This window comes from Hyalella azteca, unplaced genomic scaffold (genome assembly GCF_000764305.2).
Source record: "Hyalella azteca isolate HAZT.00-mixed unplaced genomic scaffold, Hazt_2.0.2 contig3617, whole genome shotgun sequence".
Classification (NCBI taxonomy): Eukaryota; Metazoa; Arthropoda; class Malacostraca; order Amphipoda; family Hyalellidae; genus Hyalella; species Hyalella azteca.
Window position 1 is genome coordinate 29,552 of NW_025933860.1, and position 25,400 is coordinate 54,951.

General features: G+C 38.6%; 2 protein-coding genes across 2 annotated transcripts in view; one reads left to right on the top strand and one right to left on the bottom strand.

Moving 5' to 3' along the window:
- The window catches only part of LOC108665429 (glucose dehydrogenase [FAD, quinone]), a 32,440-nt gene extending 22,515 nt beyond the window's left edge, over window positions 1–9,925 (bottom strand). The window contains exons 1-2 of the mRNA XM_018152181.2: window positions 9,913–9,925; window positions 9,270–9,404 (exon numbers count right to left, since the gene is read on the bottom strand). Coding sequence (XP_018007670.1) covers window positions 9,270–9,404; window positions 9,913–9,925 — 148 coding nt within the window. The remainder of the gene's footprint in view (window positions 1–9,269; window positions 9,405–9,912) is intronic.
- Window positions 9,926–17,994: 8,069 nt separating this feature from the next.
- LOC108665431 (juvenile hormone acid O-methyltransferase) lies at window positions 17,995–24,358 on the top strand. The gene is made up of 6 exons (XM_018152183.2): window positions 17,995–18,341; window positions 19,938–20,128; window positions 20,367–20,540; window positions 21,391–21,538; window positions 21,667–21,714; window positions 22,119–24,358. Exons 1-6 carry the CDS (start codon window positions 18,206–18,208, stop codon window positions 22,232–22,234), a joined length of 813 nt encoding a protein of 270 aa, XP_018007672.1. The 5' UTR covers window positions 17,995–18,205; the 3' UTR covers window positions 22,235–24,358.
- Window positions 24,359–25,400: the final 1,042 nt, after the last annotated feature.

Sequence of the window (25,400 nt, forward strand, 5' to 3'; positions counted from 1 at the left end):
CTTCAATCTTTCTTCATAGGACTTGCCCTTCAAGCCTGGAATTATCCTTGTTGCACGTCTTTGAACATTCTCTATTAAATTTCTGTCCTTTTCAAATCTCGGTGACCACACAACGTTTCCAAACTCTAGACTCGGGCGCACGACAGCAACAAACAACTGCTTCATCGCTTCTGCATCTAGGAACTCGTATGAGCGTCTGATTAGTCCAAGAAGTTTGTTGGATGTGTTAGCTTGCGTTTCAACATGCTTAGAAAATTTCAACTCCTTGTCGACATAAACTCCGAAATCTTTTTCCACACTAGACTTTTCAATCATTACTCTCTTGTTGCAATCATGTCTTCTCATACTGTAATCTTGCTGTTCATTGTTCTTCCCGAGGTGAAGTACTTTACACTTGTCAGCATTAAACCGCATCTGCCTTGTATCAGCCCAGTTAACTTAACTGTCAAGATCATCTTGCAATTGCGCTTTATTTGACGCTTCCTTCACTGTATTATAAACTTTTGTGTCGTCGGCATACATGGAGCACACGCTGAACACTGCTTCTGGCAGATCATTTATAATAGGAACGAACAAAATAGGCCCAAGAACACTTCCTTGTGGCACGCCACTGCGCACTGATGCCAAGTCTGGCACGGTTCCGTTAATACTGACACGTTGTCGTCTACCTACTAGAAAATCTTTGACCCATTGGAATACGTTTCCCTCAACTCCCAAAGATTTCACTTTACGCAACAGCCGCTCATGCGGAACACTGTCAAATGCTTTGACAAAATCGAGGTATGATGCATCCACTGGCTCCCTTTCGTCCAGCATGCGAGTCCTTTCGTTCAACGTAGATAATAATTAGTGGTGATGGATCTACCGGCAATAAAACCATGTTGACAATCTGATAAGAGATGGTGAGCAGTCAAGTGATCGATAATCCTATCCCTCACAACAGATTCCATCAGCTTACAAACAACACTAGTCAGACTGACAGGGCGATAGTTGCCACCTTTTTGCTTTTGTCACCTTTTTTGAACAATGGTGTTACTTGAGCTTCTTTCCAGTCGGACGGCAAAGTTCCTTCGTTCAAGGTTTTTTGAAGGAAAACTGTCAATGGGCCGGCCAGAACGGTTGCTAATTCTTTGAGCAATCTGGGATGGAAGCCGTCTGGTAAACATGACTAGTTGGGATTTAGAGCTACGAGGCGCTTGAGAACCTCTTCTTCTTGTAGTTCAAAACCTGTTAACTTCGAGCCGACTGGGCGCTCCTCAATATCTAGAATACTGTTCAAGTCCTCATCTGTGAACACACTGCTGAAAAACTGATTAAGAGCGTTAGCCTTGCCCTCATCAGAGGAAATCTTTCGTTTGTCTACTTTTAAATCAGATATACTGTCCTTTGACTTACACTTCGAACTAGCGTACAAAAAGAAGGCTTTCGGATTCTTTTTTGCATTTTTAGCAATATTTTTTCGAAGTTTTTCACTGCGGTGCGACAAACTTTTTTAGCTTGATTTCGAGCTCTGGCATACAGGTTATAATCAGAGTCGCTGCGAGTTCGTAAATAACGCTTGTAGGCTTCTTTCTTGGTCTTTATCTGAGTCTTAACTGCACTGTTCATCCACTGGGACTTTTTGACTCCTCCAAGCATAATCTTAGGTACACAGGCATCAATTGCAGACATAACCTTGTCTTTGAGAAATGACCATGAATCAGCCACATTCATGTCCTTAATACAGACCGAAATATTCGCCGCATTCACCGCTTCACGGAGTTTATCATAGTCGCCTTTTGCGGGTGTAAGTTGATAATCGATTCGAGTGTGGGTGTAAGTTGATAAACAAACAAGTACTCTCTAGTGTTGCATCGCTCAATTGATATGCGCGTGTGAATTGTTTTTTGAACGTGCCCTTATAAATAAGATATGATTTAACAATTTTTCTGCTGTTTCTTTTTGATTTTAATGCATTTAAATTGACTATTATGAATTATATTTTCAGATGTCCTTTTCAAGAAAAATCCAATTCACTTATTTCAATGAAGTGATCAGCATTAGACGACCATGAGGGATCAGCAACGCCAGCTTGTCTGATTAGTTTTCGAATCATGAATAAATATTATATATCAGGAAATTGTCCTAAGGCGGAATTTAAGACGAAGCTAATTATTGGATACATCTTTCAATATTTTGTTAAGTGAGTATTTTATTGACATATTTTGATAAGTTATAAAATTATTATTTTCGTTAGTTTCTTTGTAAAGTTTTCTATTTTACATAGCACAAAAATCTTTACAGAAAAGCACAAACAAATTGGTAACGATACAAAGCTTTTTATACTCTCCTTTCATTGATTGGAACCGGTGATGGGCAATCGTTGAACTCCAACAAAATACGTATCTGTTGCAATAATTATTTATTAAGTAAAATAAAGTTCGAGTAATACTGCATGTAGGCGACTAATCTGTATTACTGCATGGTGGTTCGCGATAGTATCTGTAGGCCCCCACGCGACCAAACAGTACTTGGCTTTCAAGACGTCTGATCATCAAAAGTGTTGAGAATTACTGCACAATAGAAACTCTAATCTGTAATTATTCAAGTTGAATCAACTGGTATGTTCCTTGAAGACGTAACCGACGATCAGAAGCGCAACGCATCTCTGGGGCTGTGTAGTCATGATTATATTAAGATTTACCTTCAAGCTCTATAGTATAGGCGTGGTCCCATATAGCAATAGAATACACGTTCTACATGACCTTGAAAGCTTCTTAGGAGGAAAATCGTCTAAAACTACATGCTATCAAGAATTTAAAATTAAGGAAGCTGCTGAAAAATTCAATATTTCTCACGAGAGAAAACCTTTCTTATTCTTATGAGAGAAATGTTACTTATATTCTGTGTAACGAAGTACGTTTAAGGAGGAATTTCTCGAGACATTTCCAAGGCCACCGTCTACGCTGATGCAGACAACAGCTGGCGCTAGTTGTTAGAGTTCTTCACCAAAAGAAAATCAATCGATAGGAAAATTCTTTTATAATGTAAGAATTTAGTAGGACAAGTACTTAAATTACAACAAAAATTAATCAATAAATCCATTTCAAATATGTATCATGTGTGGATGGGCACTTATAAATTTGGTTGATACATCATGCAGTTATCCCGTAACAAACAATTTTTCAAAGCCTTACCTATTATGAAGTCCACGATAATATCATCAGGCATGACGCTGGTAGGATACCTAACCGGTTTAATTAGAGTGGTGGCAATTATAGCTATTAATTTTGTGAAAATATTTATAAAAGCAGATCCTGTCATTCTTGATTTTTTAAAAGTATTAGGTAGTATTTCAACGGTTTCTTCCAATTCTCAAGGCAGGTTCGTTTAAATAAAAATCTGTATTATGTTTGAAATTCGGAAATTTTCTGACGTGAACAAGATTTTATGTATAGTTCACTAACATCGGGAAGTCCTTCACTAAACTCCTGCGCGATATGGTGCCCACTCTTATAGCCGAGCACCTAAGGTTTATCAAAGGAGGAAAATTTTTCATCTTGCCTTGAGATGGGAAACCCCGATGCGAAGATGTAAAATCAACTACAATACAGGCAGGACCGAATGAAAATCATTTTCATTTTGAAAATGATTGCGAAATAAATGTCGAGTAGTATGCTCATTTTTCTGTCAAAAGTAGAACCTAGAGAATCCCATGCATGCTATTTTCTTCGTTGAATAAGTTTTCAGGATGAATGGAATGTTTGATTGCTATACAAACTATTCAGGAAATAGACTGCTGTTGGATATCACAAAAGATCTAGCAGTACAATGGTAGCATATTGTTGGTCCCATTGAATCACAAGAGCTTATTTCACTGTCTATAAACTATTATAACGGAATGTTTTAAATGAAATATTCCCTATCAAGCATGGTTGCCAACTATATTTTACCGTAGTCTTCTTTGATGAGATCAGCTCCTCTCTCCGCTATCATGACTGTGAGAGCGTTCGTGTTGCCTGATACAAACAGAAATATAAGCCCAGTTTAAAATTTGATATTCGTGAAAAAACATACCCATTAAAATTCACCCCTGGACTTGAGAATAAGAACATGGAGGCAAATAATTTACCTAATAATTCATATTAATCGCAAATAGAGAAAAATGTCTTCACCTGAATGAACGGAGGGCATAACCGAAGCGTCGATGATCCGTAAATTTTTGACACCTCGCACATTGGGCGAATTCATGAAAAATAAACAATATAAATGTATAAACTTTTAAGAAAACGCATTCCACTGCAATTTCTTGACTGATTAAAATATTTTGCTCTCCAAGTAAATATTTTATGCTAATGGATAAAAGCTTTATTTTCAATTTGGATGATGCTGCATTGCCGACACTGACTATGCGGTCATGAAGATTATGAGAAACTATGAAGGACATTTTGCCGTGCGATGCTCTTCCCACTTCCCTCTCTGAACTGTTTCACAGCTATGAATGAGAATGACTTTATAAATGAGAGAGACATTCTTTAAAAGATAGCTTGCATATCCTGAAGATCAACTATCAATCTCTATCATCCAATTGATAGCCCCATACGAGAGATGAAATCAATGAGAAACCAAATTAACTAAACGGGAAGTAGTGTAAAGTGATTTTGATTTATCGTGAGCAAATGAGCATTTAAAATAAAGTATTGCAAAGACGAATTAGAAATACGTTTCTAGAATTTTATAAAATGAAGCTAATTTTTGTATGGACAATTTCGTCTCAAAACGCATATCTCCTGTTTGGTTATTGTCTAATCTTTTATGCTAAATTTTAGGTCAATGAATGAATCTCTTACTGAATTTGTAATTTCAATTAATGTCAGTACACCTTAAACACATTTTTCCCATGAGCGGGAATTATAACTGATACAAACGAAATATCCAAGTGTCGTTATTTTACTACTGTGACTGTGAGGGATGAGAGAAATAAATCTCGATGTGCAAGGATTTAAGTGCATTCGTTAAACCATTAAGAACGGCATGCATAACAAAAGTAAGTGAACAGTCTGGCTTTATACGATAAACTTTGCTTGTTAATACATTAGTATACAGTTCAATGTCATTTCTTAGCTAAATAAATGTACAGTCGTACCTTAGTCTAGGCGTAACGACGCCCATGGGGTCGGAGGCGGGAGCCATCTTGCAGGTGCTTGTCATGTGGGCCGCCGTGCTGCTCCAGCCGTGCACGTAGCACCGCCAGTAAGCGTCAGACTCGAACTCGAAATGCGCGCAGTCAGGGACCGGCTGCAGAAAACACGTGTAAAATTGTTTTATTTTTTTCGCACATGAATAAACATTGTAATATCTATACATTAATTAAAGAGCGTGAGCATAAATCGATTCATTAATAAAATAAACTTAGGTCACATAATGGTCAAGAAAAATTATTTTAGACAATCAAAAAGACACTCTTGAACGTTTTAGTTTGAAATCATCGATCTAATTTGTGGTATATTCAGATTAGGATGGATATTGTCTCGGATGTCTTTAAACTATGCTTTACTTATTTGAAATAAAGAGTTAATTCGACTTCTTCAGCTACCTTACCTTGTATTTAATCGTTATTTTGCATGAGAACGCATTCATTGAACATAGCTGAATATATTTTCCGTGTTACCACGTATTTTTGTAAATTAAAGCTACATGTGCAAGTCCATCATTTGGGAAAAATTGTGCATTGTGAAAAATAACCAATACGACAAAGTAATAACCAATGCTTCTTGTCTTACAATGCAAGACAAGAAGCGGGCTGCGTGATAATCGTAAAACATTTCGATGTTGCAAGGGTCTTAGCATTTCATCGGGATTTTATTTTGGTCTTACCTTAGTGAAAGCTTCAGCACCGAGCGCACTTCGGAATATCTTCCCTTCCCTTTGGAATATCTTGCATTCCCGATTCCTCTAGCTGCTTTTGCAGCTGCAAAAAGGATTGTGTTTATAACAATAGGGAAATAGGGAAAATTTTCCTAAGTAGGTGAAAATGTACGTGCAGATCAAATTAAGTTTGACTTAATTTCTGACCATTATTACTTGCGAGTTGATTTGTTTTGATCATTTATTTTAAACTCTTTAATCATATTTGCTATCAAGTTTTACCGACAGATTGACGGGTTGGGCATGGGTCTTACGCTCGGCCTAACCTTTGCGAATATTTTTATGTGTTTTTACGAGGTTTCCTGGCTGTCCAATTGCCCTCCTGAATTTAAGCCAATATTCTACAACAGATACGTTGATGACACTTTTCTACCTTTTAAGCATCATTCTCACGGTAAACTCTTTTTCGATTACCTAAATTTGCAACATTAATCCATCAAATTTACTATGGAACTGGAATCTAACAATAGCCTGTCCTTTCTCGATTGCTATATTAATAAATCTAATGGCTGTTTTCAAACTTCTGTAATCCGAAAATCGACTTTCACAGGTCTCAGTACCAGCTTTTTTAGCTTATGCTCGTTTCGATTTAAGACTAATGGAATTCAAACACTTTTACATCGGGGCTTTCGTATTTGTTCTACTTACAATATTCTGCATGCTGAATTCGAAGTTTTACGCAATAACTTTTCGCTTATATTCCGACTAATCTGGTGTTTACCCAAATAAAGAAATTCAAGCCCAAGCGGTACAAATGAGATTGCTCCCGAACGCGACGGTAGTGATGTTGTTTATTGCTCTCTTCCATATTTCGGCCCTACATCCGAAACTATGTCATGGAAGCTAAAACTTTTGTATTTCGCAAATGTTAATCTTTGTGTTATTTTGGTCAACAATTAAAAATGTTTTTTTTTTGGTACAAAGATACTCTCCCTATGCATATGCGATCGTCCCTAGTTTATAAATATAGTTGTGCACGATGTGCATCTGCGTAAGTCGGCATGACGTCTCGCAATCTTAATTCTAAGGTCGCAGAACATAGGGGCAGGTGTTGTAGAACTGGTAACTTACTCATTCGGCTGTGCGGGCTCACGCCGAGCAGTGCGATGTTCCAGTTACTGAGAGTAACTTCAAAGTTTTAGCTTCCAGTTCCGGTATTTCTGATTCGCGCATTTTAGAATCATTGTATATTTTTAAACAGAGGCCTAGTTTGAATTTGGCTTTTAGCTCTTACCCGCTTGAAATTGTAAATAAGTAGGTTTTACAGCTTAGGTTTTTTTGTTGTTATCTTGACTGAACTAATTACCGATTTATCTGTGTTCTAGAATTTTCGAACTGACGATGGAGCTGGACTCTGAAACGTTTTCTTTAAAGATACTATGAATTTTTGTGGAGTTTTCTTTGCTTCTAAGTTTTTGCTAAAAATCAGAATATGAATCGGATTACTATACAAATGAAAGACATATAGAATAAATTTCGTACTAACTATAAACACCGCTAAATTTATACGCTCATAAGACAGAACTAATGTTAACACAGTAACACGTATCTCCGTGTGGGCAAAACAAAGCAATAACTAACAAGCTGTGGCTAAACGAGGTGACGTATGAGATGACTTAAACCCTGAATGACAATTTATTAGTATCCTATCTCGTGAGACTTTACACCAGTACAACTCTGAAATGCTAACTGCGACTGAAAATCACTCAGGTTGGCCTCATGAAAAGGTTACTGGGCCTGTCTGTGGCCCAGTGGTTACTGTCACCCATAGTCGAGGCCAATTAGCACTGAAAAAAGCGGTCGTTAGTACTTGAATCCTGCACTGGCTGCCTTTTCTGTCCTGTAAAAACATCATTAGTCAAGCGTTGTCCGAGGAAATATTCGATTGCCCGATCGTCCTTGCCTGCTATCGCAACGCAGCGAGTTATAAACGAGTTGAAATGCCGGGGTAATTATTCGTATGCCCGTATAACGTATTTTCTTCGCTAACAACTAAAACTTTAAAGCAAATATTTAATTATGATTAATCATAAGTAATTTTTAGGGTCTTCAATACGTGCCGTGCAAGCTAAGAAATCATTAAGCTTCCAGGTTCAGAGCCTAAATTTATCGGTATCCTATTCTGCTCGGTTGCTATCCTGATCCCGATCGCATTTGCGATATGCGATGAAATCCCTTCAAAAACAGGCTTATAGCTCCCTTCTGTAGCAGGCCATGAGACGACCTTCAGGCGTCATCCAATCTGCAATTGGAATCACTCAAAAAAATTTTTATGGGCCGTAAAAAATTATTCTTCTTTTCTCTTTTTTGTATAGCTACTGGGCCTTAAAAAATATTCACTCATTCATTGTGATACAGGGCATTTTTTGTCCTGTATTCATGACGCGAGCATTTAAGAACTTTGAATGCTTAAAAAATCACTAAGAATTGGGCGGGGCTGTTACTGCTACTGCTTGTGATACACGTGATGTCAAAGTGGCTAATTTTATCCGGTGGATCGCTGGACCGTAACAAATTTTATACATAAATCGACCGTTGTTGTGCAAAAAGAATGAAATTAAGGTTGATAACGCTATCGCTCCTGCATGCTGCGTGCCCAGCGATATAAAATGTCGCTTTAGGCTGCGTGTAGCAGTGTAGCTGTTGACCTTGGGGTCAGAACTTAATCATTCATGGTCTTGTAGAAACTGAAATTAGCTACAAACGTCATCAGTTATTATTGAACGGGTTACCGTGTTGGCAGCTGATAATAATTTAGTAATTACAATCGTATTGTTGATTATGTTCATTTACTGTACTAAAGAGTTTTCCATGTGCGTTGATCTGTCTTGGGAAAAATAACTGCCTCAGCTGCTTGAATGAATTTTCCTCTATAATTAGAAATAGAGATTTTCAAACTTGTCTGCTATGAGGATACCGACGAAAAGTTTCATTCAAATGGGTAGATAAAATATTTATTACATGACAAAACAAACTAGCTTATTTAAGCGGTTGTTAGTGCAGAATATTTCATAAAATATGTTTAATTATTAAAATTTTATTCTACGTCCTAAAAACTAAACGTCAAGTTTGGGACCTTGGGATTGCTCCTATACTACACAGCTCGACACTAAATACGGTTTTGTCCCGTCCAGAATTTTTATTTATAATTTAAGGTTAGGTAACTTTCAAGTACAAACTGCAACTAATTACCATGCAGGCTGATCTTGTGCAAAGGGTTACTGAAAAAGAGATAGAAGTGCTGGCCTCATGTTTATCTCTCACCAATGTTCGTGTCCGTGTTGTAGTCGCTTTCCTCAGGCACCACCTAATCTGAAGCTAGCGCGGCTTTAATGGTTTCGTTCAGCAGACTGAGCTCTCACCAATGTTCGTGTCCGTGTTGTAGTCGATTTTCTTCAGTCCCATTTCCTCGCCCGCTCTGATGGCTACGCGGCCCGCCGGAGGCACCCAAGGAATCTCTTCCACGCCGACGGGTCCTCCAAACCCTCTGAACGGTGCTACATGGAAATTAAAAGTGGATTATATGTTAGTCGTATGGACACCATTATACTTGCTAAGCAATTTTTATGAAGTCAGCATTCACGTAACGCAAACCTCAACTTATTCCGCAATAACCCACCAGATGGTCACACTCCTCAGTTTAACACAATCGTGAGAATTAAGGCGACCGTACATAAAACTTTCACCCAAACTACGAGAAAGATTAACAATGTGTGTATGAAATCTCAATTCCAGACTTCGGAGGTCTCTGTTCACTGCGGTGGCGCTAGCCGAACAACCAAAGTATAGTTAATTGCCACTATTCCGCAGGTCAGGCTTGATCCGGCAGCATCGTCAGATTCATACTTTGATTAAAAGTCATTCGAATATAAAGGCATCAATTAAATATATATTTCACTCCTCTCCACACCAACCGTGATGAATTCAGTATAACTAGCAAAAATCCATTCAAGCCTTCAGTTTTCTTCGGAATATAACCCATTCAACAATAGCAGTGCCACGCACTTTTTGAATGCATGTTTCACCATACTTGCACGGAGTCAGATTCGTTCTTCAATTTTCGTTGGACGGATTCTAATATACAAGATCATGGAACATATTTAATCATGAATATATAACGCACACTTAATTAATTAATTCCTTTATTTCCTTGATTAATTTACTGTTCCGTCGTATGAAGATTCATTAGTATCTATTACGATGGATAAAATTTGCTATGTCTTCATTTATGGAAATAATTTAAAATTAACTACTAAAATTAGTTTTTTATTTGCTAGGTACTCTGAAGAAAAGTAAAAGTTCATGCTTGGTGACGACTTCTAATTTCATTCACTGCAAAAATAAAATCTATATGTGTCAACATGAATTTGTTCTCATTCTCTTGGGGAAATTGTAACTGCTCGCCATCTCTCGGCTTGACAGGGACTTCTTGAAATACTCGAGGACTGTTGTTTAATCCCAGCCTCTATTGCCTAACGCTGCCCAGTTTTTGTAATCCTGAGGGTTGCCGCGGTGGTACATCAGCTGGTTGATGGTTCCGGAGCCACCAATAACTTTTCCCCTCGTGTACTCAACTTCCTAAATGACGATATTAATATTAACTATTGACAATCTTCCAACAAGTAATTTTGCTAATGTAAGACATACATATAAACATTCAGGAATTATGTATGCTTACTTAGATTTTTAAGGGGGGCGTCTACCCTAAAGTTTTCGGATTTGGCTTTTCCGGTTTTAGTCTCATCTTGAAGCTGAAATTCTGCCCTATCCAACGGTGCCATTACCATCTCTGTACGTTGATTTATGCGTTCACGACAGATCATGGGGGAGTTCTTTAACAAATAGAATAGGAGGAAATTCGCTGCGAGCACTTTAAATAGAGTGTCTGCTTGAGGTGCACCTTAGTTACCCGCCTGACGTCGTATGAGGAGGTGCACATGCAGTCGCTCCCACCATCCTTGACTGGAATCAAGCTCCAGTAACGTTTAGTTTAGTATCCTTGCTACATTGAGTGCCTATTGCGACGCGCGCGGAACTTTGTCGCGCTGTCCTGAACATTCACAGTTATTGTCACGGCAAACCTATCTCCTCCTAGAGTTTTGAAGCTACAGTGACGAGACATATACCATTCGATTCGTAAAGACCATACCTATCGATTAACGAAGCCTTTTTTTAGATTTGTGCATAGTTTGCATTCGAAATGGGGGGAGGGGAAAAATTTTGAAGCAAATGAGAAGAAATGAGAAAAAGCGGGAAAATGCGTGTAAAAAATAAGGATTCGTTACTCGATTGGTATGGTCTTCACGAATCGAATGGTATATCTGTCAATGCTGTAGCTTGAAAACTTTAGGAGGAGATAGATTTTAAAAGTACCCCCTTTTTGTCCGTTTTCTATCAATTTTTCCGAAAAAATCATCCGAACAAAATCTGCTTGTATTTCGGTTTTACATATATGTGTGAAGTTTCAGAAAGATCCGTCTGTAAATGTGGAAGTTTTTCTGGAGGGTAGACGCCCCCCTAAAACTCTTTTTAGTTTCTAATTAATTTTCGATGGTAGAGGATGTACATCTATGATGGTAAAGTTAGACTGCGCTCTGGCTAAGTCGTAATAAGCATTTCTCTGTGGAGCAAATCATTTTGTTTGCGCTAAATCATTGCTAAAATAGCAATCAATTTGTATCTTCAAAACTGAGCATGTAAATGTCCAAATATTAGTTTTTAATTATTAATGTCAATAATGAAATTATTGTTCACGACATTCAGGGTCGATGATATTACCACGATTTGAATAGATTTAAGTATTGGATGGATTGAAGTTTAAATGAAAAGCGGAGAAAAAAATGCGGTCAGAAACCAGTTTTACAAGCAGAACCGTTAACCTTCTTAAAATCGGCATTAATTAGGCTATCGCGTCTTATTAAAATATATTCCTGGCGCTTAAGGATTGAAAACAGCACCTTACCTTCTTAATATCTGTATCGCAATGATGGGATGGGTATCGGTCTTACCGTGCTTTTTGCGAACCTATTGGTGTATTTTTTGAGGAGGTGTCTTGTACTCGTTCTTGTAAGTGGCATTAGGAAACTCTGAGCCAATGTTGAATGCTGGAATTTTGAAAAGCGCTGGAGGTTGACCTCCAGTTTCGAAAACCAGCACATCCCAGTCTGGCACCGTAGCCAGTCGCCCCGCCACCACACTTCCCGCCGACCCTGAGCCAACTGAAAAGAAAATACATAAAAAACTTTTTAAAAAACAACGTTTTTCTTGTGGACTAAAAAGTAGAAAATAAATTATGGCTCGCCCCAAAAAACGTGTGTCGGGCAGATTTATGATTAAAGCGAAAAGCACACAACACACGAATTTTGGAAATTTATTTATTTTCTACTTTTTAGTCCACAAGAAAAACGTGGTTTTAAAAAAAGTTTTTTAAGTATTTTATTATGATTGTATCTGAAATTGTTAGGCGAAAATAGCCTGCATGCTGACTTTCAGATCTCTAGAGCAATCAAAAGTGGGCTAATTTTCGTTGTCAATATTAACAACAAACAAACAAACGCGAAGCTGAGTAAAGAAAAACGTGTTAATAACAAATACAGATTAATGATCACCAAGGCTGTGCGTACCTTAACGCCATTTAAATAAAGCTACGGTTATAATGTTCATAATGCACGTTGATTTATTTCCGCAAAATTACAATAAAAAACGCGAATTGGCTACTACGGAGGGTCAATATGCTTCATCTAACACCCCAGATGAGAAGCTCAGCCCAAGTTGCACAAGCAAAATTTATTTCAAAAATAAATGAATACAGGTAAAATGTTTATTTGCTCCCATTATATACTGATGTGTCTCTGATCCAACAATTAACATTCGTCATTATTGAAGTTATTTTCACAAACCCTATTGAGACCCTCTATTCAACCGTCTGGAAAAATTGTTAGACTATCATAGTTCAATCGATAAGATTCAACTGATATAGCATGCGAGTGAGCAGAAAAAATTATTGATTAGACTTGAGTGGATGGAGATAGACATCCAGGATAGGATAGGTTGAACTGGCAACCAATATAAGATCCAGAATCCAAAGCCAGGCCTGGTAACTGGCTTTGGAAGCCATGATCATGGCTTTCAAAATGAACCCGGGTGAGCTTGACCTAACCCGAGAATATTCATGACTTATTCACGAAAAGCTTGGAATATTCATGCCATGATTTCGGGAAAATATGGCCTTTTTTGGCCAATTTGCGTCGGGCCATGCTTTTGGCACGACCACTCTTGGCTTCTTGTTAGTCCAACATTACCCTAACGAACGAGAACCTCGTTCGGTTCTGGTAAGGTTACTTTGAGTTAGAGGCACAACGCGGCCCTAACAAACTGTTATGCAGCTTTAAGCAATTATGCCTTCATGTTGCTTCAGTGCACCATCGCGTCTATCAAACGCGGCATTTACTTCGGGACGTGAAGCTCACTATCAACTCGCGGTGACAGGACAGGTGTCGAGATGCAATCGACTGGGCTATATATACGTGTTGAATAGCGTTAAACAACATAGCGTTCTTAAATGAACGAGTCCATTCCAAAATGCAGTTTGGTCACATAAAATGGTCTTTTTTCTTCATCCCTATCCACCAGTAGAAACGGAATATCGTCTTCATTGTTACACATCTTTATCGACGTCAGCAATCAAGAGAATTGCACTGGAAAATTTTGTCATTTTCCGACCAAATAACGAGCTTGAATACTGCTACTGGTGTACCTTGTTGGAGCCTTGCAGCAATATTTATATTTATAAGCATAAACATTTCATTAATGTGTCTCTGCAACAAAAGCTGCATCCTATACCTCATATATTTAATTAAATAAACCGTACCATTATTTGTTTAATGAATAGAATCAAAAATGTTTTTATGTCATTCGTTGTTATTGGTAAAAATACTTGATTTTCTAAATAATTATGGCGGTTGCAAACGATTTTTTTACTGCCTTACCTACAATAAAGTCCACGACGATATCCTTAGGCATGACACTCGTAGGATACCTAACAGGATGTACTAAAGTGCCGGCAATTATGGCCATTAATTTCACTATTATATTTATAAAGGATAAGTTTCACATCTTTTATTATTTTACAAATTAACAGCAAATGTTTCATAGGTCGGCACCTCGTTCCAACTTTTAACCTACATTTGTTCCTTATAAGTTTGCACTTTTAATATTAGAACTTATCAGACACAAACGAGAATAATATTGAAGTGCAACTTACTTTGCCGGTAAATTCGATACTAAAAACATTCGATAGGTTATGTGCCCTTAAAGCTGAGCCTCGAAGCACGATTAATTAGAGGAGTAAAACTTGTCTTATACGCGTTGCTAATGGAAGTCCCAGCTGAGATTGATTTTTCGCGTGAAGTGAAACTGACAGATTGTTCATTGGGAAATAAATTTTAAATAAGTTCCACGTAGAACGAATTTCACTGTGTGTTCCAAGCAAAAAAGCTTTATGTCGAAGGATAGGTAGTATTTTCCCAGTCGAATTCGTCTGGATGATCCTATAATGATTTTCATTGATATAAAGCCATGAATCTCCACGCAGGAATAAACATAATGATTTGATTTTTCCAGTAGTATTTTTTTGTATTCGCACTTTCATTTTCTGAGTCTAAGTTGGAATATAAGACATTTATACCCAGGACGATCTTGCTCGATATGCGGATCAAGCTAGCGACGAACATTGTGTTTTTGCCAATTAATGCTTAATTATGTCTAGCTTAGCAGCAAATTTAGCAAAATTAGAAGCTATATTAACGTTCGTGAATAACAACGGTTTATAAAAGAAATCACTTGGAAAACAGACTTAGCTAAACTAGCAAAGATATGATTTAATTCTGCCATGGGGGTACTTTCCATGCACGTCTGGAAGTGGAAAACCAGGGTGGGCGTTAGGCATTTATTCAAGATTATGGAACCAACTACGATAATTTCACTATCTTATTTCATTACATGTTATAATGAGGGCTGAGGACATTACATGTTATGTCATGTCATAACATGACATAACATAGCATAACATGACCTAACATAACATAACATAACATAACGTAACATAACATAACATAACAAAGCATTATATAATAACATAACATAACATAACAAAGCATAATATAATAACATAACATAGCTTAACATAACATAACAATGCATAACATAACATAACAAAGCATAACCTAGCATAACAGAACGTAACGTATCAAAATATGACTGGCCAATGGCCTATTCTAACCTGGTGTGGCCTGTAACCGACTCATGGAGATTTTGTGACTTGTTCACAGGAGATCGAAAAATTAGCGTTTGACCAGACTTTCGAAATAGCTGCTGGACTTTTAACAGGTTTGCAAGTTGCTAGGCATTTGAACACTGAACATTTACTCGTGCTCAACATTATTAAGTCTGTTCTTGAACACGTGAATACTCGGAACGTAAACGGCTGCTCCACATGTCGGTGACTCGAAGTGAGAAGAAATGTTGTCGGATGGGTGTGTTGCACCGCCTTTTTTTAACTAAACTGAACTGACCTGAAAACCTCGTCAGTGGAATGCTATTGCTCGAAAACATCCTTCTGTTCACATAAGTTCTGCAACACTAGACTGCATGCCATAAATTTACCTTTCTGTGGGTAGAAAATATTTGTTCCAATCTGCTCCCAATACTCAGTTGACGGCCTCGTAAAGATTTCCAGTAACAGCTTCAATGAAAGCTTCCACGAGGCAGAAGAAATTAATCATGTATAAATTCATCATTTGAAAAATCACCTGTTGTCACAGAGACGCTGGCTCCACTCGAGCCTCTAAATTTTAGAAATGTTGGATCGTGGCATAAGGCGATGAATGCAGTGGGACAAATAAGCGGACACATGGTAGAAAATGTATATAGTTTTGGCAGTCATGGCCCTAATTTTTTTGTTTTTTACCATGAACATTTATTTGCTGCACTGATACGTGGAGAGTGTAATTTTAACGCAAACTAGTGAGACGATCAGCTCGGCGAACTTTTTTACTTTCCTTTTTTTTCTGTAAGTGTTTAATTAACACTTTATCCTAAATTGTTTTTTTCGTGATTAAATTTTTTCAGCTGGGACATATGTACAGCCCAAAAGATGAAACTCTAAATGTTAGTTATAAATGTGGTAGGCTTTTCAAAAATTTGTTTTTGAAAAGGCTTCTATGAGAGCTCAGTATATTCAGACTCTGTTGGCAGTTGTCTCATATGTAAATACGCTACCAATTTTAGGATGTGCTCTTTGGTATGACTAATTAAGTCGGTGCTCTTGGTGTGACTGTTAGTGTGACTGTTAGTCTTTGTTAGTGCTAACTATGTATTTCATAGCTGTGTACTTACTTATTTATCTGTTACTCTGCTGTACGCTAGCCAGCCATCTACTTGTATAGTTGTATTACAGCTGAGTGTTGAAGGGTGGCGGAGTATGTGATTGCGTTGGTACGTGTAGATGTGTTTGTAAAATCTTCTGCGTAAGATGAACTTTTTTTGTCATGTAAAGCTGGTATTTTGTTCTTACAAATGCCTAAAGTTACTACTAAGGCAAAAAGTTATTGAGTGACTCCATTAGGATTTTTTCCGGGTGATAGCTCGTAAATATAGCTCGTTAGCTAAAATTTGCCCAGTGGTTACAGTTCAGAGTGCCAAGATTGGCGCCGAGAGGCGCGGGTTCGATCCCAGCTCTGTGCGCCAGTTTCTGGTCAGAATCGGCAAGAAGGTCGGGCGGTTAAGCAAAGAAAATTTGCAAGCCCGCAACAAGCTGTGGATGTTCTGCAATGTTAAGAATCAGCGAAAGGCTTACGGCCTAATGAACGCTGAAACCGCTACATTATATTATTATTATAACAATTGTTCACGGAAATTTTCCTATGTACTTTCTCTTTAGTTATGCCACAATTTCAGTAATGCCACAATTTCATGCAAAATAAGTGGCAAGTCCCTTAAAATTATACTTAAGATCTTAAAATCGTAACTTTCTCTTTGTTTTCCTTCTGGAAACCAAAAGTCTTCAGCTGCTATGGATTTTCTCAAAAGGTAGGTGCATTGGTGCGTTCACGCGTACTTTCCTGGAAATCTTTGTGCAAATATAACATTATTATACCTACTTTCAGCTGACAACCTATGACAACTTAAAATACACCTAAATTATGACACTTTCACTCAAGGCGAATTTCAGAAGTTTAGGGTGCCAAAGTAAACACCATACGAATCTGAAGTTCGCATCCAAATATTTCTACTGACTTGTTCGTACCGTTAACTTCTATTGAAGTTTCGCCATATGGTCTCGAATAACAAAGTTTTTTCGGCAACCTTACGCGGTTGCCTTAGTTTGACCATAGTGAATGAAAAATTGCTCAATTCGTGGCACGGATTTTTGGAGAAGATTTCATCTGGATTGATCTTTGAAGCACAGAACGCATGAAAACCCATGACCTTACGGGTGATGATTCAAATTCAAGTACCTGTTCTCAAACTATTTTCATTCAGAATTTTTGAAACGTTAGACAGCATTGCATGGTAGGTTGATCACCCTCAGCTGTTCAATCACTTCCTCAGCCCTGGAAGAATGCAGAATAATTTTGGAATGAAATTATCCTCGATGGAATCAAAACCAGAAGAGTTAGCAATGGAAAATAATGGCCTTTTAGCAACAATTAAGAATTTTAGCCGACAATATGATACCGGCCTTTGCATAGGACTCTTTATTTATAATTTCAAGGACCTGAAGGCTTGCGATAGCACACAACTCACAATGGACTGCATTTCGGTCTCCTTCTCATGGCGCGGAAAATAGCTCGACAATAGTAATATGGTCTTTGTTCACTATGCAGATCTAAACAATATTAGCAGTCATGCAGAGTTAATTTTAGAATTATAATAAACAATGACAGTCCAGTTGAAGTCGTGCGTCCACAATAGGGATGTTCAGACTTAATAATAGGGGACTTAATAATAGGGATGTTATTAAGTTTGAAGATAAGCTTCTGGCTTATAAGGACCGGCACCTGCCACAGCAGTAGTAGATGCATTGCTGAGGCATAACTTTGCCTGCCTCAACCCGCGGTGTGGTCCGCTCTCCGTAGATTTGTCGTCATTGACGATTATTTTAATTCGGAGCTTCCATCATCAGCGGTGAAGTGTAAACTGGCCTAGTTGACTGCAGCGTTTGCATCAAGTCACACAAGTTTACGCAGATAAAGAAACTATTTCGTAGTTTGCGTTTGCTGATGTTCCAAAAGTTGACATGGATCAGGCCTCCTTATACGCCAATGCCAATGCCCTGCAAAGGCGGGACGCGGAGGCGACGTTGCGCACGTTCATCCCGCGCATGAACTGGCACGACGAGCGAGAAACAATTCTTGATGTGGGGTGTGGTTCAGGTGAGTCACATATCACGCCTCATTTAAAACGCATGAAAAAATTATCTGGTATGATTTCATGCTATGCCCATCAGATATTATGTCGGTCACAGATGATGATTTGAACTTGCAGCTCTTCTTTTAAATATAACAGTACACATAGGTAACCTATAAATGAGATCGAGTGCTGGCTAAAACAAGATACTGGAAAATTTCTTCCAGGAAGTCGTACGAAATAATTACTTTGGCAGGTAAATATAACCCTCTGTCTCCCGCTCTGCGTAACATTTCGGAAGTGGGGCTAAAGCATAAAATTTTTAAAATATAATGGCGATCGATACATGAAACAAATTATCCAAATGTACGATTATAATAAAAAAAAACAGATAGATAGCTATCAAAGGTCGTGCTAGACTGTCATTAAAATTCTTTTAAAGCATCATTATTACCCGGTGTTGCGCGGTACAAATAATATTCAATATTCAAGGTCCCATCATCTCGAATCGCAAACGCCGTCGTCCCAGTCGAGTAATTCCAAAACCCGTAAATTTAAATCCAGGTATCCCGAATTGCGATGTACGTATAATCCTGTCATCCCGAATTCCGTTAATATTAAAATTAAATTAGATCAAAAAAGAGATATAACTTGAAAAAGCAATTGTTGCCGAACAAAAATTTTCAAAAACACTCGAAAGCGGAAGTTAAAATTTTAAATTATATTAGAAAATACTTTTTAATCCAAACATATTTACTGTGATTTTAGAATCCCATCAGACCAAATCTCCTCAATAATTCTTCAGATTATAGTCACTCATGATTAAGAAACATTCAAATCCGCATTCAACATGAAAGTCCCTTACGACTCTCGCCGTAAAATGTTGACAGAAATCAGCTTCTGTCTTTAAATATCAATGCGATCAATTCAAACTTTTCACACATTTCTTTACGGTTTCGTAATACCTTACGATTCTTCGGCTAAAATACAATTTCCTGTTCAGGCAATATCGCGACACTATCGCGGCACTTATACCGCGACACCAATATCGCGACACTATACATATAATAATAGTGATGTCTTTGGATTTGTGCGGCTTCACACAAATGAAAAAAATTTAAAAACTTTCCAAACTATAAGATAGTTTTTGCTGTTGGATATGAGAATAAGTTTACAGCGATTGACGACTACTATTGTTCGATAGATTAGCACTTTAGCTTTATATGCTAATGGAACATAGTGCACAGCGGGTGTATATGGTTACGTACGGCCAGTGCTTATTATCACCCTCAGGCAGGCGACTTGACATCATCATCGTTTTAACCTTCATTCCATTGGAGCACATGAAATTCTTGGAGCATTTTAAGCCTCTGGTACTCAATGCGATATCATAACGCATATGCATCCCATACCATTGAATCACACGAGATTCTAGCGTATACCGCGTCTCTGGCAGGCGATATGGCGTCGTAACGGTTTTAAGCCTCATATCATTGCATGATTGCATCATATAAAATTCTATGGTGTTCCGCGTCTCTGGCAGGCGATATGGCGTCCTAACGGTTTTAAGCCTCATATCATTGCATCGTATAAAATTCTAGAGCATTCCGCGTCTGTGGCAGGCGATGTGACGCGCAACTTGTTACTGCCTCTGCTGCCGTCTTGGGTGTCGCGTGTGGTGGCCGTGGACGTGTCGCCTCGTATGGTCGACTTCGCGGCCAAAAACTTTGCCCACAACATCATCGACTTCCGTCACCTGGACATAGAGAAAGAGGAGAACCCCAGGCAAAAGTTTCCCGAAGGATTCTCTAAAGTAAGCCTTCGAGCTTATTATTCAAATTTTGCAATGTTTTATCTCTGATTCAAAACGCACCGAATTTGCGGTTATTCTTATTAACACAATGTATCAAGAAATGTTCATTCTATGGGATTCAGTATTCTAATTTTCTTTAACCTGTTATTATTCCTATACACCACAAAGCCTCAGTCACTGTAAACTCTCCTGAATATTTATTTGCATGCTGCGACGACTAAGACTTGTCGTGATGCAGATATTCTCCCTGTACTGCCTGCACTGGGTGCGCGATCAGCCGTCATGTCTTGAGAACCTCTTCACTTTACTCCGGCCCTCGGGTGAAGCTCTGCTCGTCTTCCTCGCAGCCAACCCGCTCTTCGATGTCTACGAAACCCTCAGCATGGATCCCAAGTGGCAGCCGTACATGAAGGTTGTGCCTTTATACGCTTGTCATTTATTCGTGTGACTTATAATTTGAAAAATACACGTATTAATCAGTCATCAAATCAAGTGACTGTAGAGTAGATTATTTCGATATGAACAATATTGAAGAAACAAGGTCATGATCCTACCTTCGCTGAGGAAGCGACTGAATTCGAAGACATTTTTCATCACTGCCTTGTAGAATACAATATTTTTCTGTGCTACTAGGTATTGTGTTGGTTATATGATTAATAAATTCTTTGGAGCTAAATTCTTCCTTTGTGAATGACATGTTGCGTGAGATTGTCTACACGTTAAACTACCTGCAGGATTTACCAGATAAGTATTTCAGTGTTACCATTTACGAGACAAACTATTCAGAAAAACATTTCAAGATTTGCAATTCATATTCACCGAATCGACAGCCAGACCCTCGCAAGCCTAAGATGAGGCATAAAATATGGAATTGAATTAATTTCACATTGAAGACAGGCGCGATTCATTATTATAGAGATCTCTCGTTGAGCAATTTTATGGTTTAAATTTAACGGTGGCACTATGTTGGTGGTGCGATGCAAATTCTTGCCAGGTTATCTATCATATGTCAGGCATGGAGACAAATTTTTATAAACTAAAAAGTGCGTTGATTAGAATTAATTGTTCGATCGCCGAAAATGTTCACTTACCACATGGAGGGCCCCGCGTGATACTATATATAGTGATACATTTAACACAATTGGGAATCCAAGATTATAATGCATGCAAAAAATTAAGTCAATTTTTCCAATTACATATCGTATATCAGTGGCTCCGAGCGTATGTTTTCTGATTTCAACTAAACTCAGTGCGTGTTCCAGGACGTGTCGAACTTCGTACCTGTACACCAACATCAGAAGGATCCCGCTGCTCTGTTCGCACGGGCTGCAGAAGACGCAGGCTTCGAAGTCCTAACGTGCCAAGCACCTGAGATGAAATTCGTCTTCGATAACATCAACTACCTTAAAAGTGAGGAGAAATCAGCAATGAATGTGGATTATACAGAAGGCTAGTGTGAAAACAGCAGCTCGTGCCGTATTAAAAATTTGAATTTGCATTTGAAAATTTACATCAAAGACAATCCTTTTGTTTACTAGATGCGGTGAAGGCTGTCAACCCTTTCATCTCGAGGATGCCCGTAGAAGGTAAAATAATGTTCCTTAAATCACGAATGATTCAAGGTCTTTATTTCTCTTCTACAGTCTATGCCCACTGTATCACTGTATCAGACATGGTGATATTTCTTAGCCTTAATTTTACAGAACCAAGGTAACCTGCCGGTGTATGTTTGATTCAGCAAAATAAAATTAGCTGTGCATTAGCAAGTTGCAAGCTAGTCTCAGTTGCAGATCACCTATAGATATAAAAATGTACAGAATGAAATTTGCAGGATAGTATTTGAAAACAACTACTGTATAGCTGAACGGACAATGTAATACAAGTTTGGTAGGTTTGAAGTAGGTAAGAAGCATAATCATAGTTAATTTGAAACTTGTTATTGTTCAATTAAATGGCTGGAGTAGAGGAATAAAGAGCTTTGAATTCACAGAGCAAGAAGAATTCCTGGCGGCGGTGATGCAGTTGCTTTCTGAAGGCAACAACAACAAGCAGGAGACCGTGGCGCGGTACTCGCTCATGGTGGCTCACCTCCAGCGGCCTGAGTGATGACGAGCTTCTTATGAGTTGACGGAAGCGAGGAAACTCCCACCGTGTATGCAGATCATTCAGATAACTAAACATCATGAATACGCAACATCCGTGTGACAACATCCCTCAATGCGCAATTCTCAGTGGAAAACAACATCCAGTGAGACGCAATACGCAATGGATAACACCGAATAAATGACGCTTTTTTATACATAAAACACAGGTAACAACACTTCTCTGTACTCAGCTCCCTAGCAACAACACTTCTCTTTATTCAACACCCTAGCAACAACGCTTCTCTGTACTCAGCACCCTAGCAACAACGCTTCTCTGTACTCAGCTCCCTAGCTACAACGCTTCTCTGTACTCAGCTCCCTAGCTACAACGCTTCTCTGTACTCAGCACCCTAGCAACAACACTTCTCTTTATTCAACACCCTAGCAACAACACTTCTCTGTACTCAGCTCCCTAGCAACAACACTTCTCTTTATTCAACACCCTAGCAACAACGCTTCTCTGTACTCAGCACCCTAGCAACAACGTTTCTCTGTACTCAGCTCCCTAGCTACAACGCTTCTCTGTACTCAGCTCCCTAGCTACAACGCTTCTCTGTACTCAGCACCCTAGCTACAACGCTTCTCTGTACTCAGCACCCTAGCAACAACACTTCTCTGTACTCAGAGAAGTGAGTTCTTTTTCTCCAGCTCATTACTCGCAGTTTGCCTGAGGCCTGTTAGCAACTTTTTTCTGTCTTGTACTGTCGGAGCAGAGGTGCAGACATTTGGCCACCATGAAGTCGGCAGTGGGCATCGGTTCTGCAGGCCTCATACTGCCTGGTATTAGGTGACAGTTTCTGGAAGCTTTACAACGTGCACACTGTTTCTTCGTTTGGCGAGAACGAGCCCCGTCAACTGCGACCTTATTCTTGCTCTGCGACTTGGATGGTGACTGCTGGGAACCAGCCCCAGCGCCTCGACCACCGAGCGCAGTGCCTCAAAGAAAGTGTCTTACCAGCAACAATGGCGGTGACTGCTGGGAACGAGCGACTATATACCGGCTTCAGTGGTGATCGCAGGGAGCCAGCCTCTTCGCCTCGACTACTGAGCGCAGCGTCAGGAAGATTTTCCTTGCGAACTGTGCGGCAAGCGTCGGTAACCAGCTCCGATGTTTTGACCATCATTTGCCATTGGGTGTATCTCAATATTAGTTTTATGTTTCAAAGTCAAATGCAAAACATGCCGTTGTAGCATTTTTCTGTCAATATTAATTCCTGAATCACGTGCTTACTGAGATTTCATCCATATTATCTTATAGCTTCAATTTATGGCATTCGAAACTTTTCATTGTCCATTACGAATTACAGTACCTGACAGCATGTGCTCTATTTCCAGCTTTACTAAGTCATTGCAGAATTGGTTGGATTTTGAAAAAGCTATCAAGGTAACGTGATGCGAGGCTTTCCCGCAAAAAACACTTTTTCTTCTATAAGATTCATATGAGATATCACTTTATTTTTTTCATGAATATATGAACTTGAATACTATAGCATGGACATGTCGCCCATGTATGGACGGCAGCACTTCTCGTACCCTCGAACTCTCCCTCACTGCGGCAAGTGTTCAGTTAACGCCACCGTCAAGGGCCGTAGCTGCTGTCGACGCGCTGAAATTCCTGACGCTGCTGGTGGTGAAGGGAGTTAGGTTCTTGCGGGTGTCGATATGGTGGAGCTATGGCACGAGGAATTTCTCAAATAGTTTTTACGACTATCTAGTGGATTGCTGTTGCGTTTCTTCGTTTCCGCATTAACTGGTAGCATTAATGAGGTTATATATGCATGGAATTGTTTACACTGGATCTCGGGTGTGATCATGTAGCATTGTAGCTGATTTATAGGGTGTGCGGTGCTTCATTAAATTTGTTCGAGGTTCGTATAGGTGATGGGCTTTGAATGTTTTTGTCATTTTTGCTGTTGTGTTCAATGTATAACCACCGTTTTTAGCTACTATTTGGTAATATAAGTTTTTTTTACCATTTCCATATACATTTTAACGTGATCAGGCACGGGACAGAAGGCCAGTTATATTAATAATACGCTAGCACGGTATTTGATCTTATGATTTTTAATAAAGCGGTTTCACGTTAGTTCAATTTTTCTCCGTGGATGCATTTGAAAATTATCAGGTTGTTGTTATTTGATTATACTTTCATTGATACGTTATCCTATTCATGAATTCTAAATTTAAAATTGCAAATGGCTTCTAAATCTGCAAAAATGTGCCAAGCGGTGAAATATACACTATTGAAATTAGTCTGCCCCTCCGCATAATAAATAAATTCAACCAATAAATCAAAACCAAAAACCAAAAGAATAAACTAATCGCAATTAAATGAGTGGAATTTCCGGATTGATATCTGCACTCCAAAAAAGTAGGAACACAAATCAATTCAAGTTCAAGCATCACAGTTCTATGGTGCTTTTATCGCAGAAGCTGGAGAAGTTTTTTACGATTTCTAAAATATTTGAAGTACTCCGTCCCTCATAACGTTTAAAGAGACTTTTGCAGGTTAGAGGGTTGAATAATTTGGAATAAATATGAATGTGCCAAGAAAGGTAGAAGATTAAATAAATTTTGACCGAAAAACAGATGTGTATTTTGTGCAGCTTAGCTTTCTTAATTCTCCCCAGTCTCTCAGTATATTAGTACGCAATTTGGTGACAAAAAAAAAACATAAAATTGCAAAAAAGGATGCGAATAAAATCTCAACGAAATATTCTATATTCTTTACTAATTGACTGTAACAACAGATTAAATTGATCCACGTAATGACCATTTGGATTAATTTTCTTCGGGAAACGGTTCAGCGGTACACAACATGCGACCGCTCCCCTGTGCGCCATCTGAGCACGCCACGAACTTCTTCATAGCGCCTATAGTATTCCTCCGCGTATAGCGACTCGCGCCTATAGAGGCCATTTCATGGAAGCCTCGACATATCATTTTAATTTTATTATCCTCAGGCAGAAATATAGAAGTATGGGGCAAACCTCAACTATCGGGACGGCTTTTATTTCATTAAGGAGATATGCAAATTTGTATAATCAACGATTCCTTAAAGGTAGGCCGTCTGTAATAACACAATTTTTGTGATTAATGCGATTAATCCTCAACAAATTTATCCTCAA

What these genes read in the sequence shown, in the direction of transcription:
- LOC108665431 (XM_018152183.2), top strand. Translation starts at nt 18,206, where the DNA reads ATGGATCAGGCCTCCTTATACGCCAATGCCAATGCCCTGCAAAGGCGG. An exon ending in TGATGTGGGGTGTGGTTCAG is followed by an intron (nt 18,342 to 19,937) that starts GTGAGTCACATA and finishes CGTCTGTGGCAG; the next exon opens with GCGATGTGACGCGCAACTTG. An exon ending in AGTGGCAGCCGTACATGAAG is followed by an intron (nt 20,541 to 21,390) that starts GTTGTGCCTTTA and finishes TGCGTGTTCCAG; the next exon opens with GACGTGTCGAACTTCGTACC.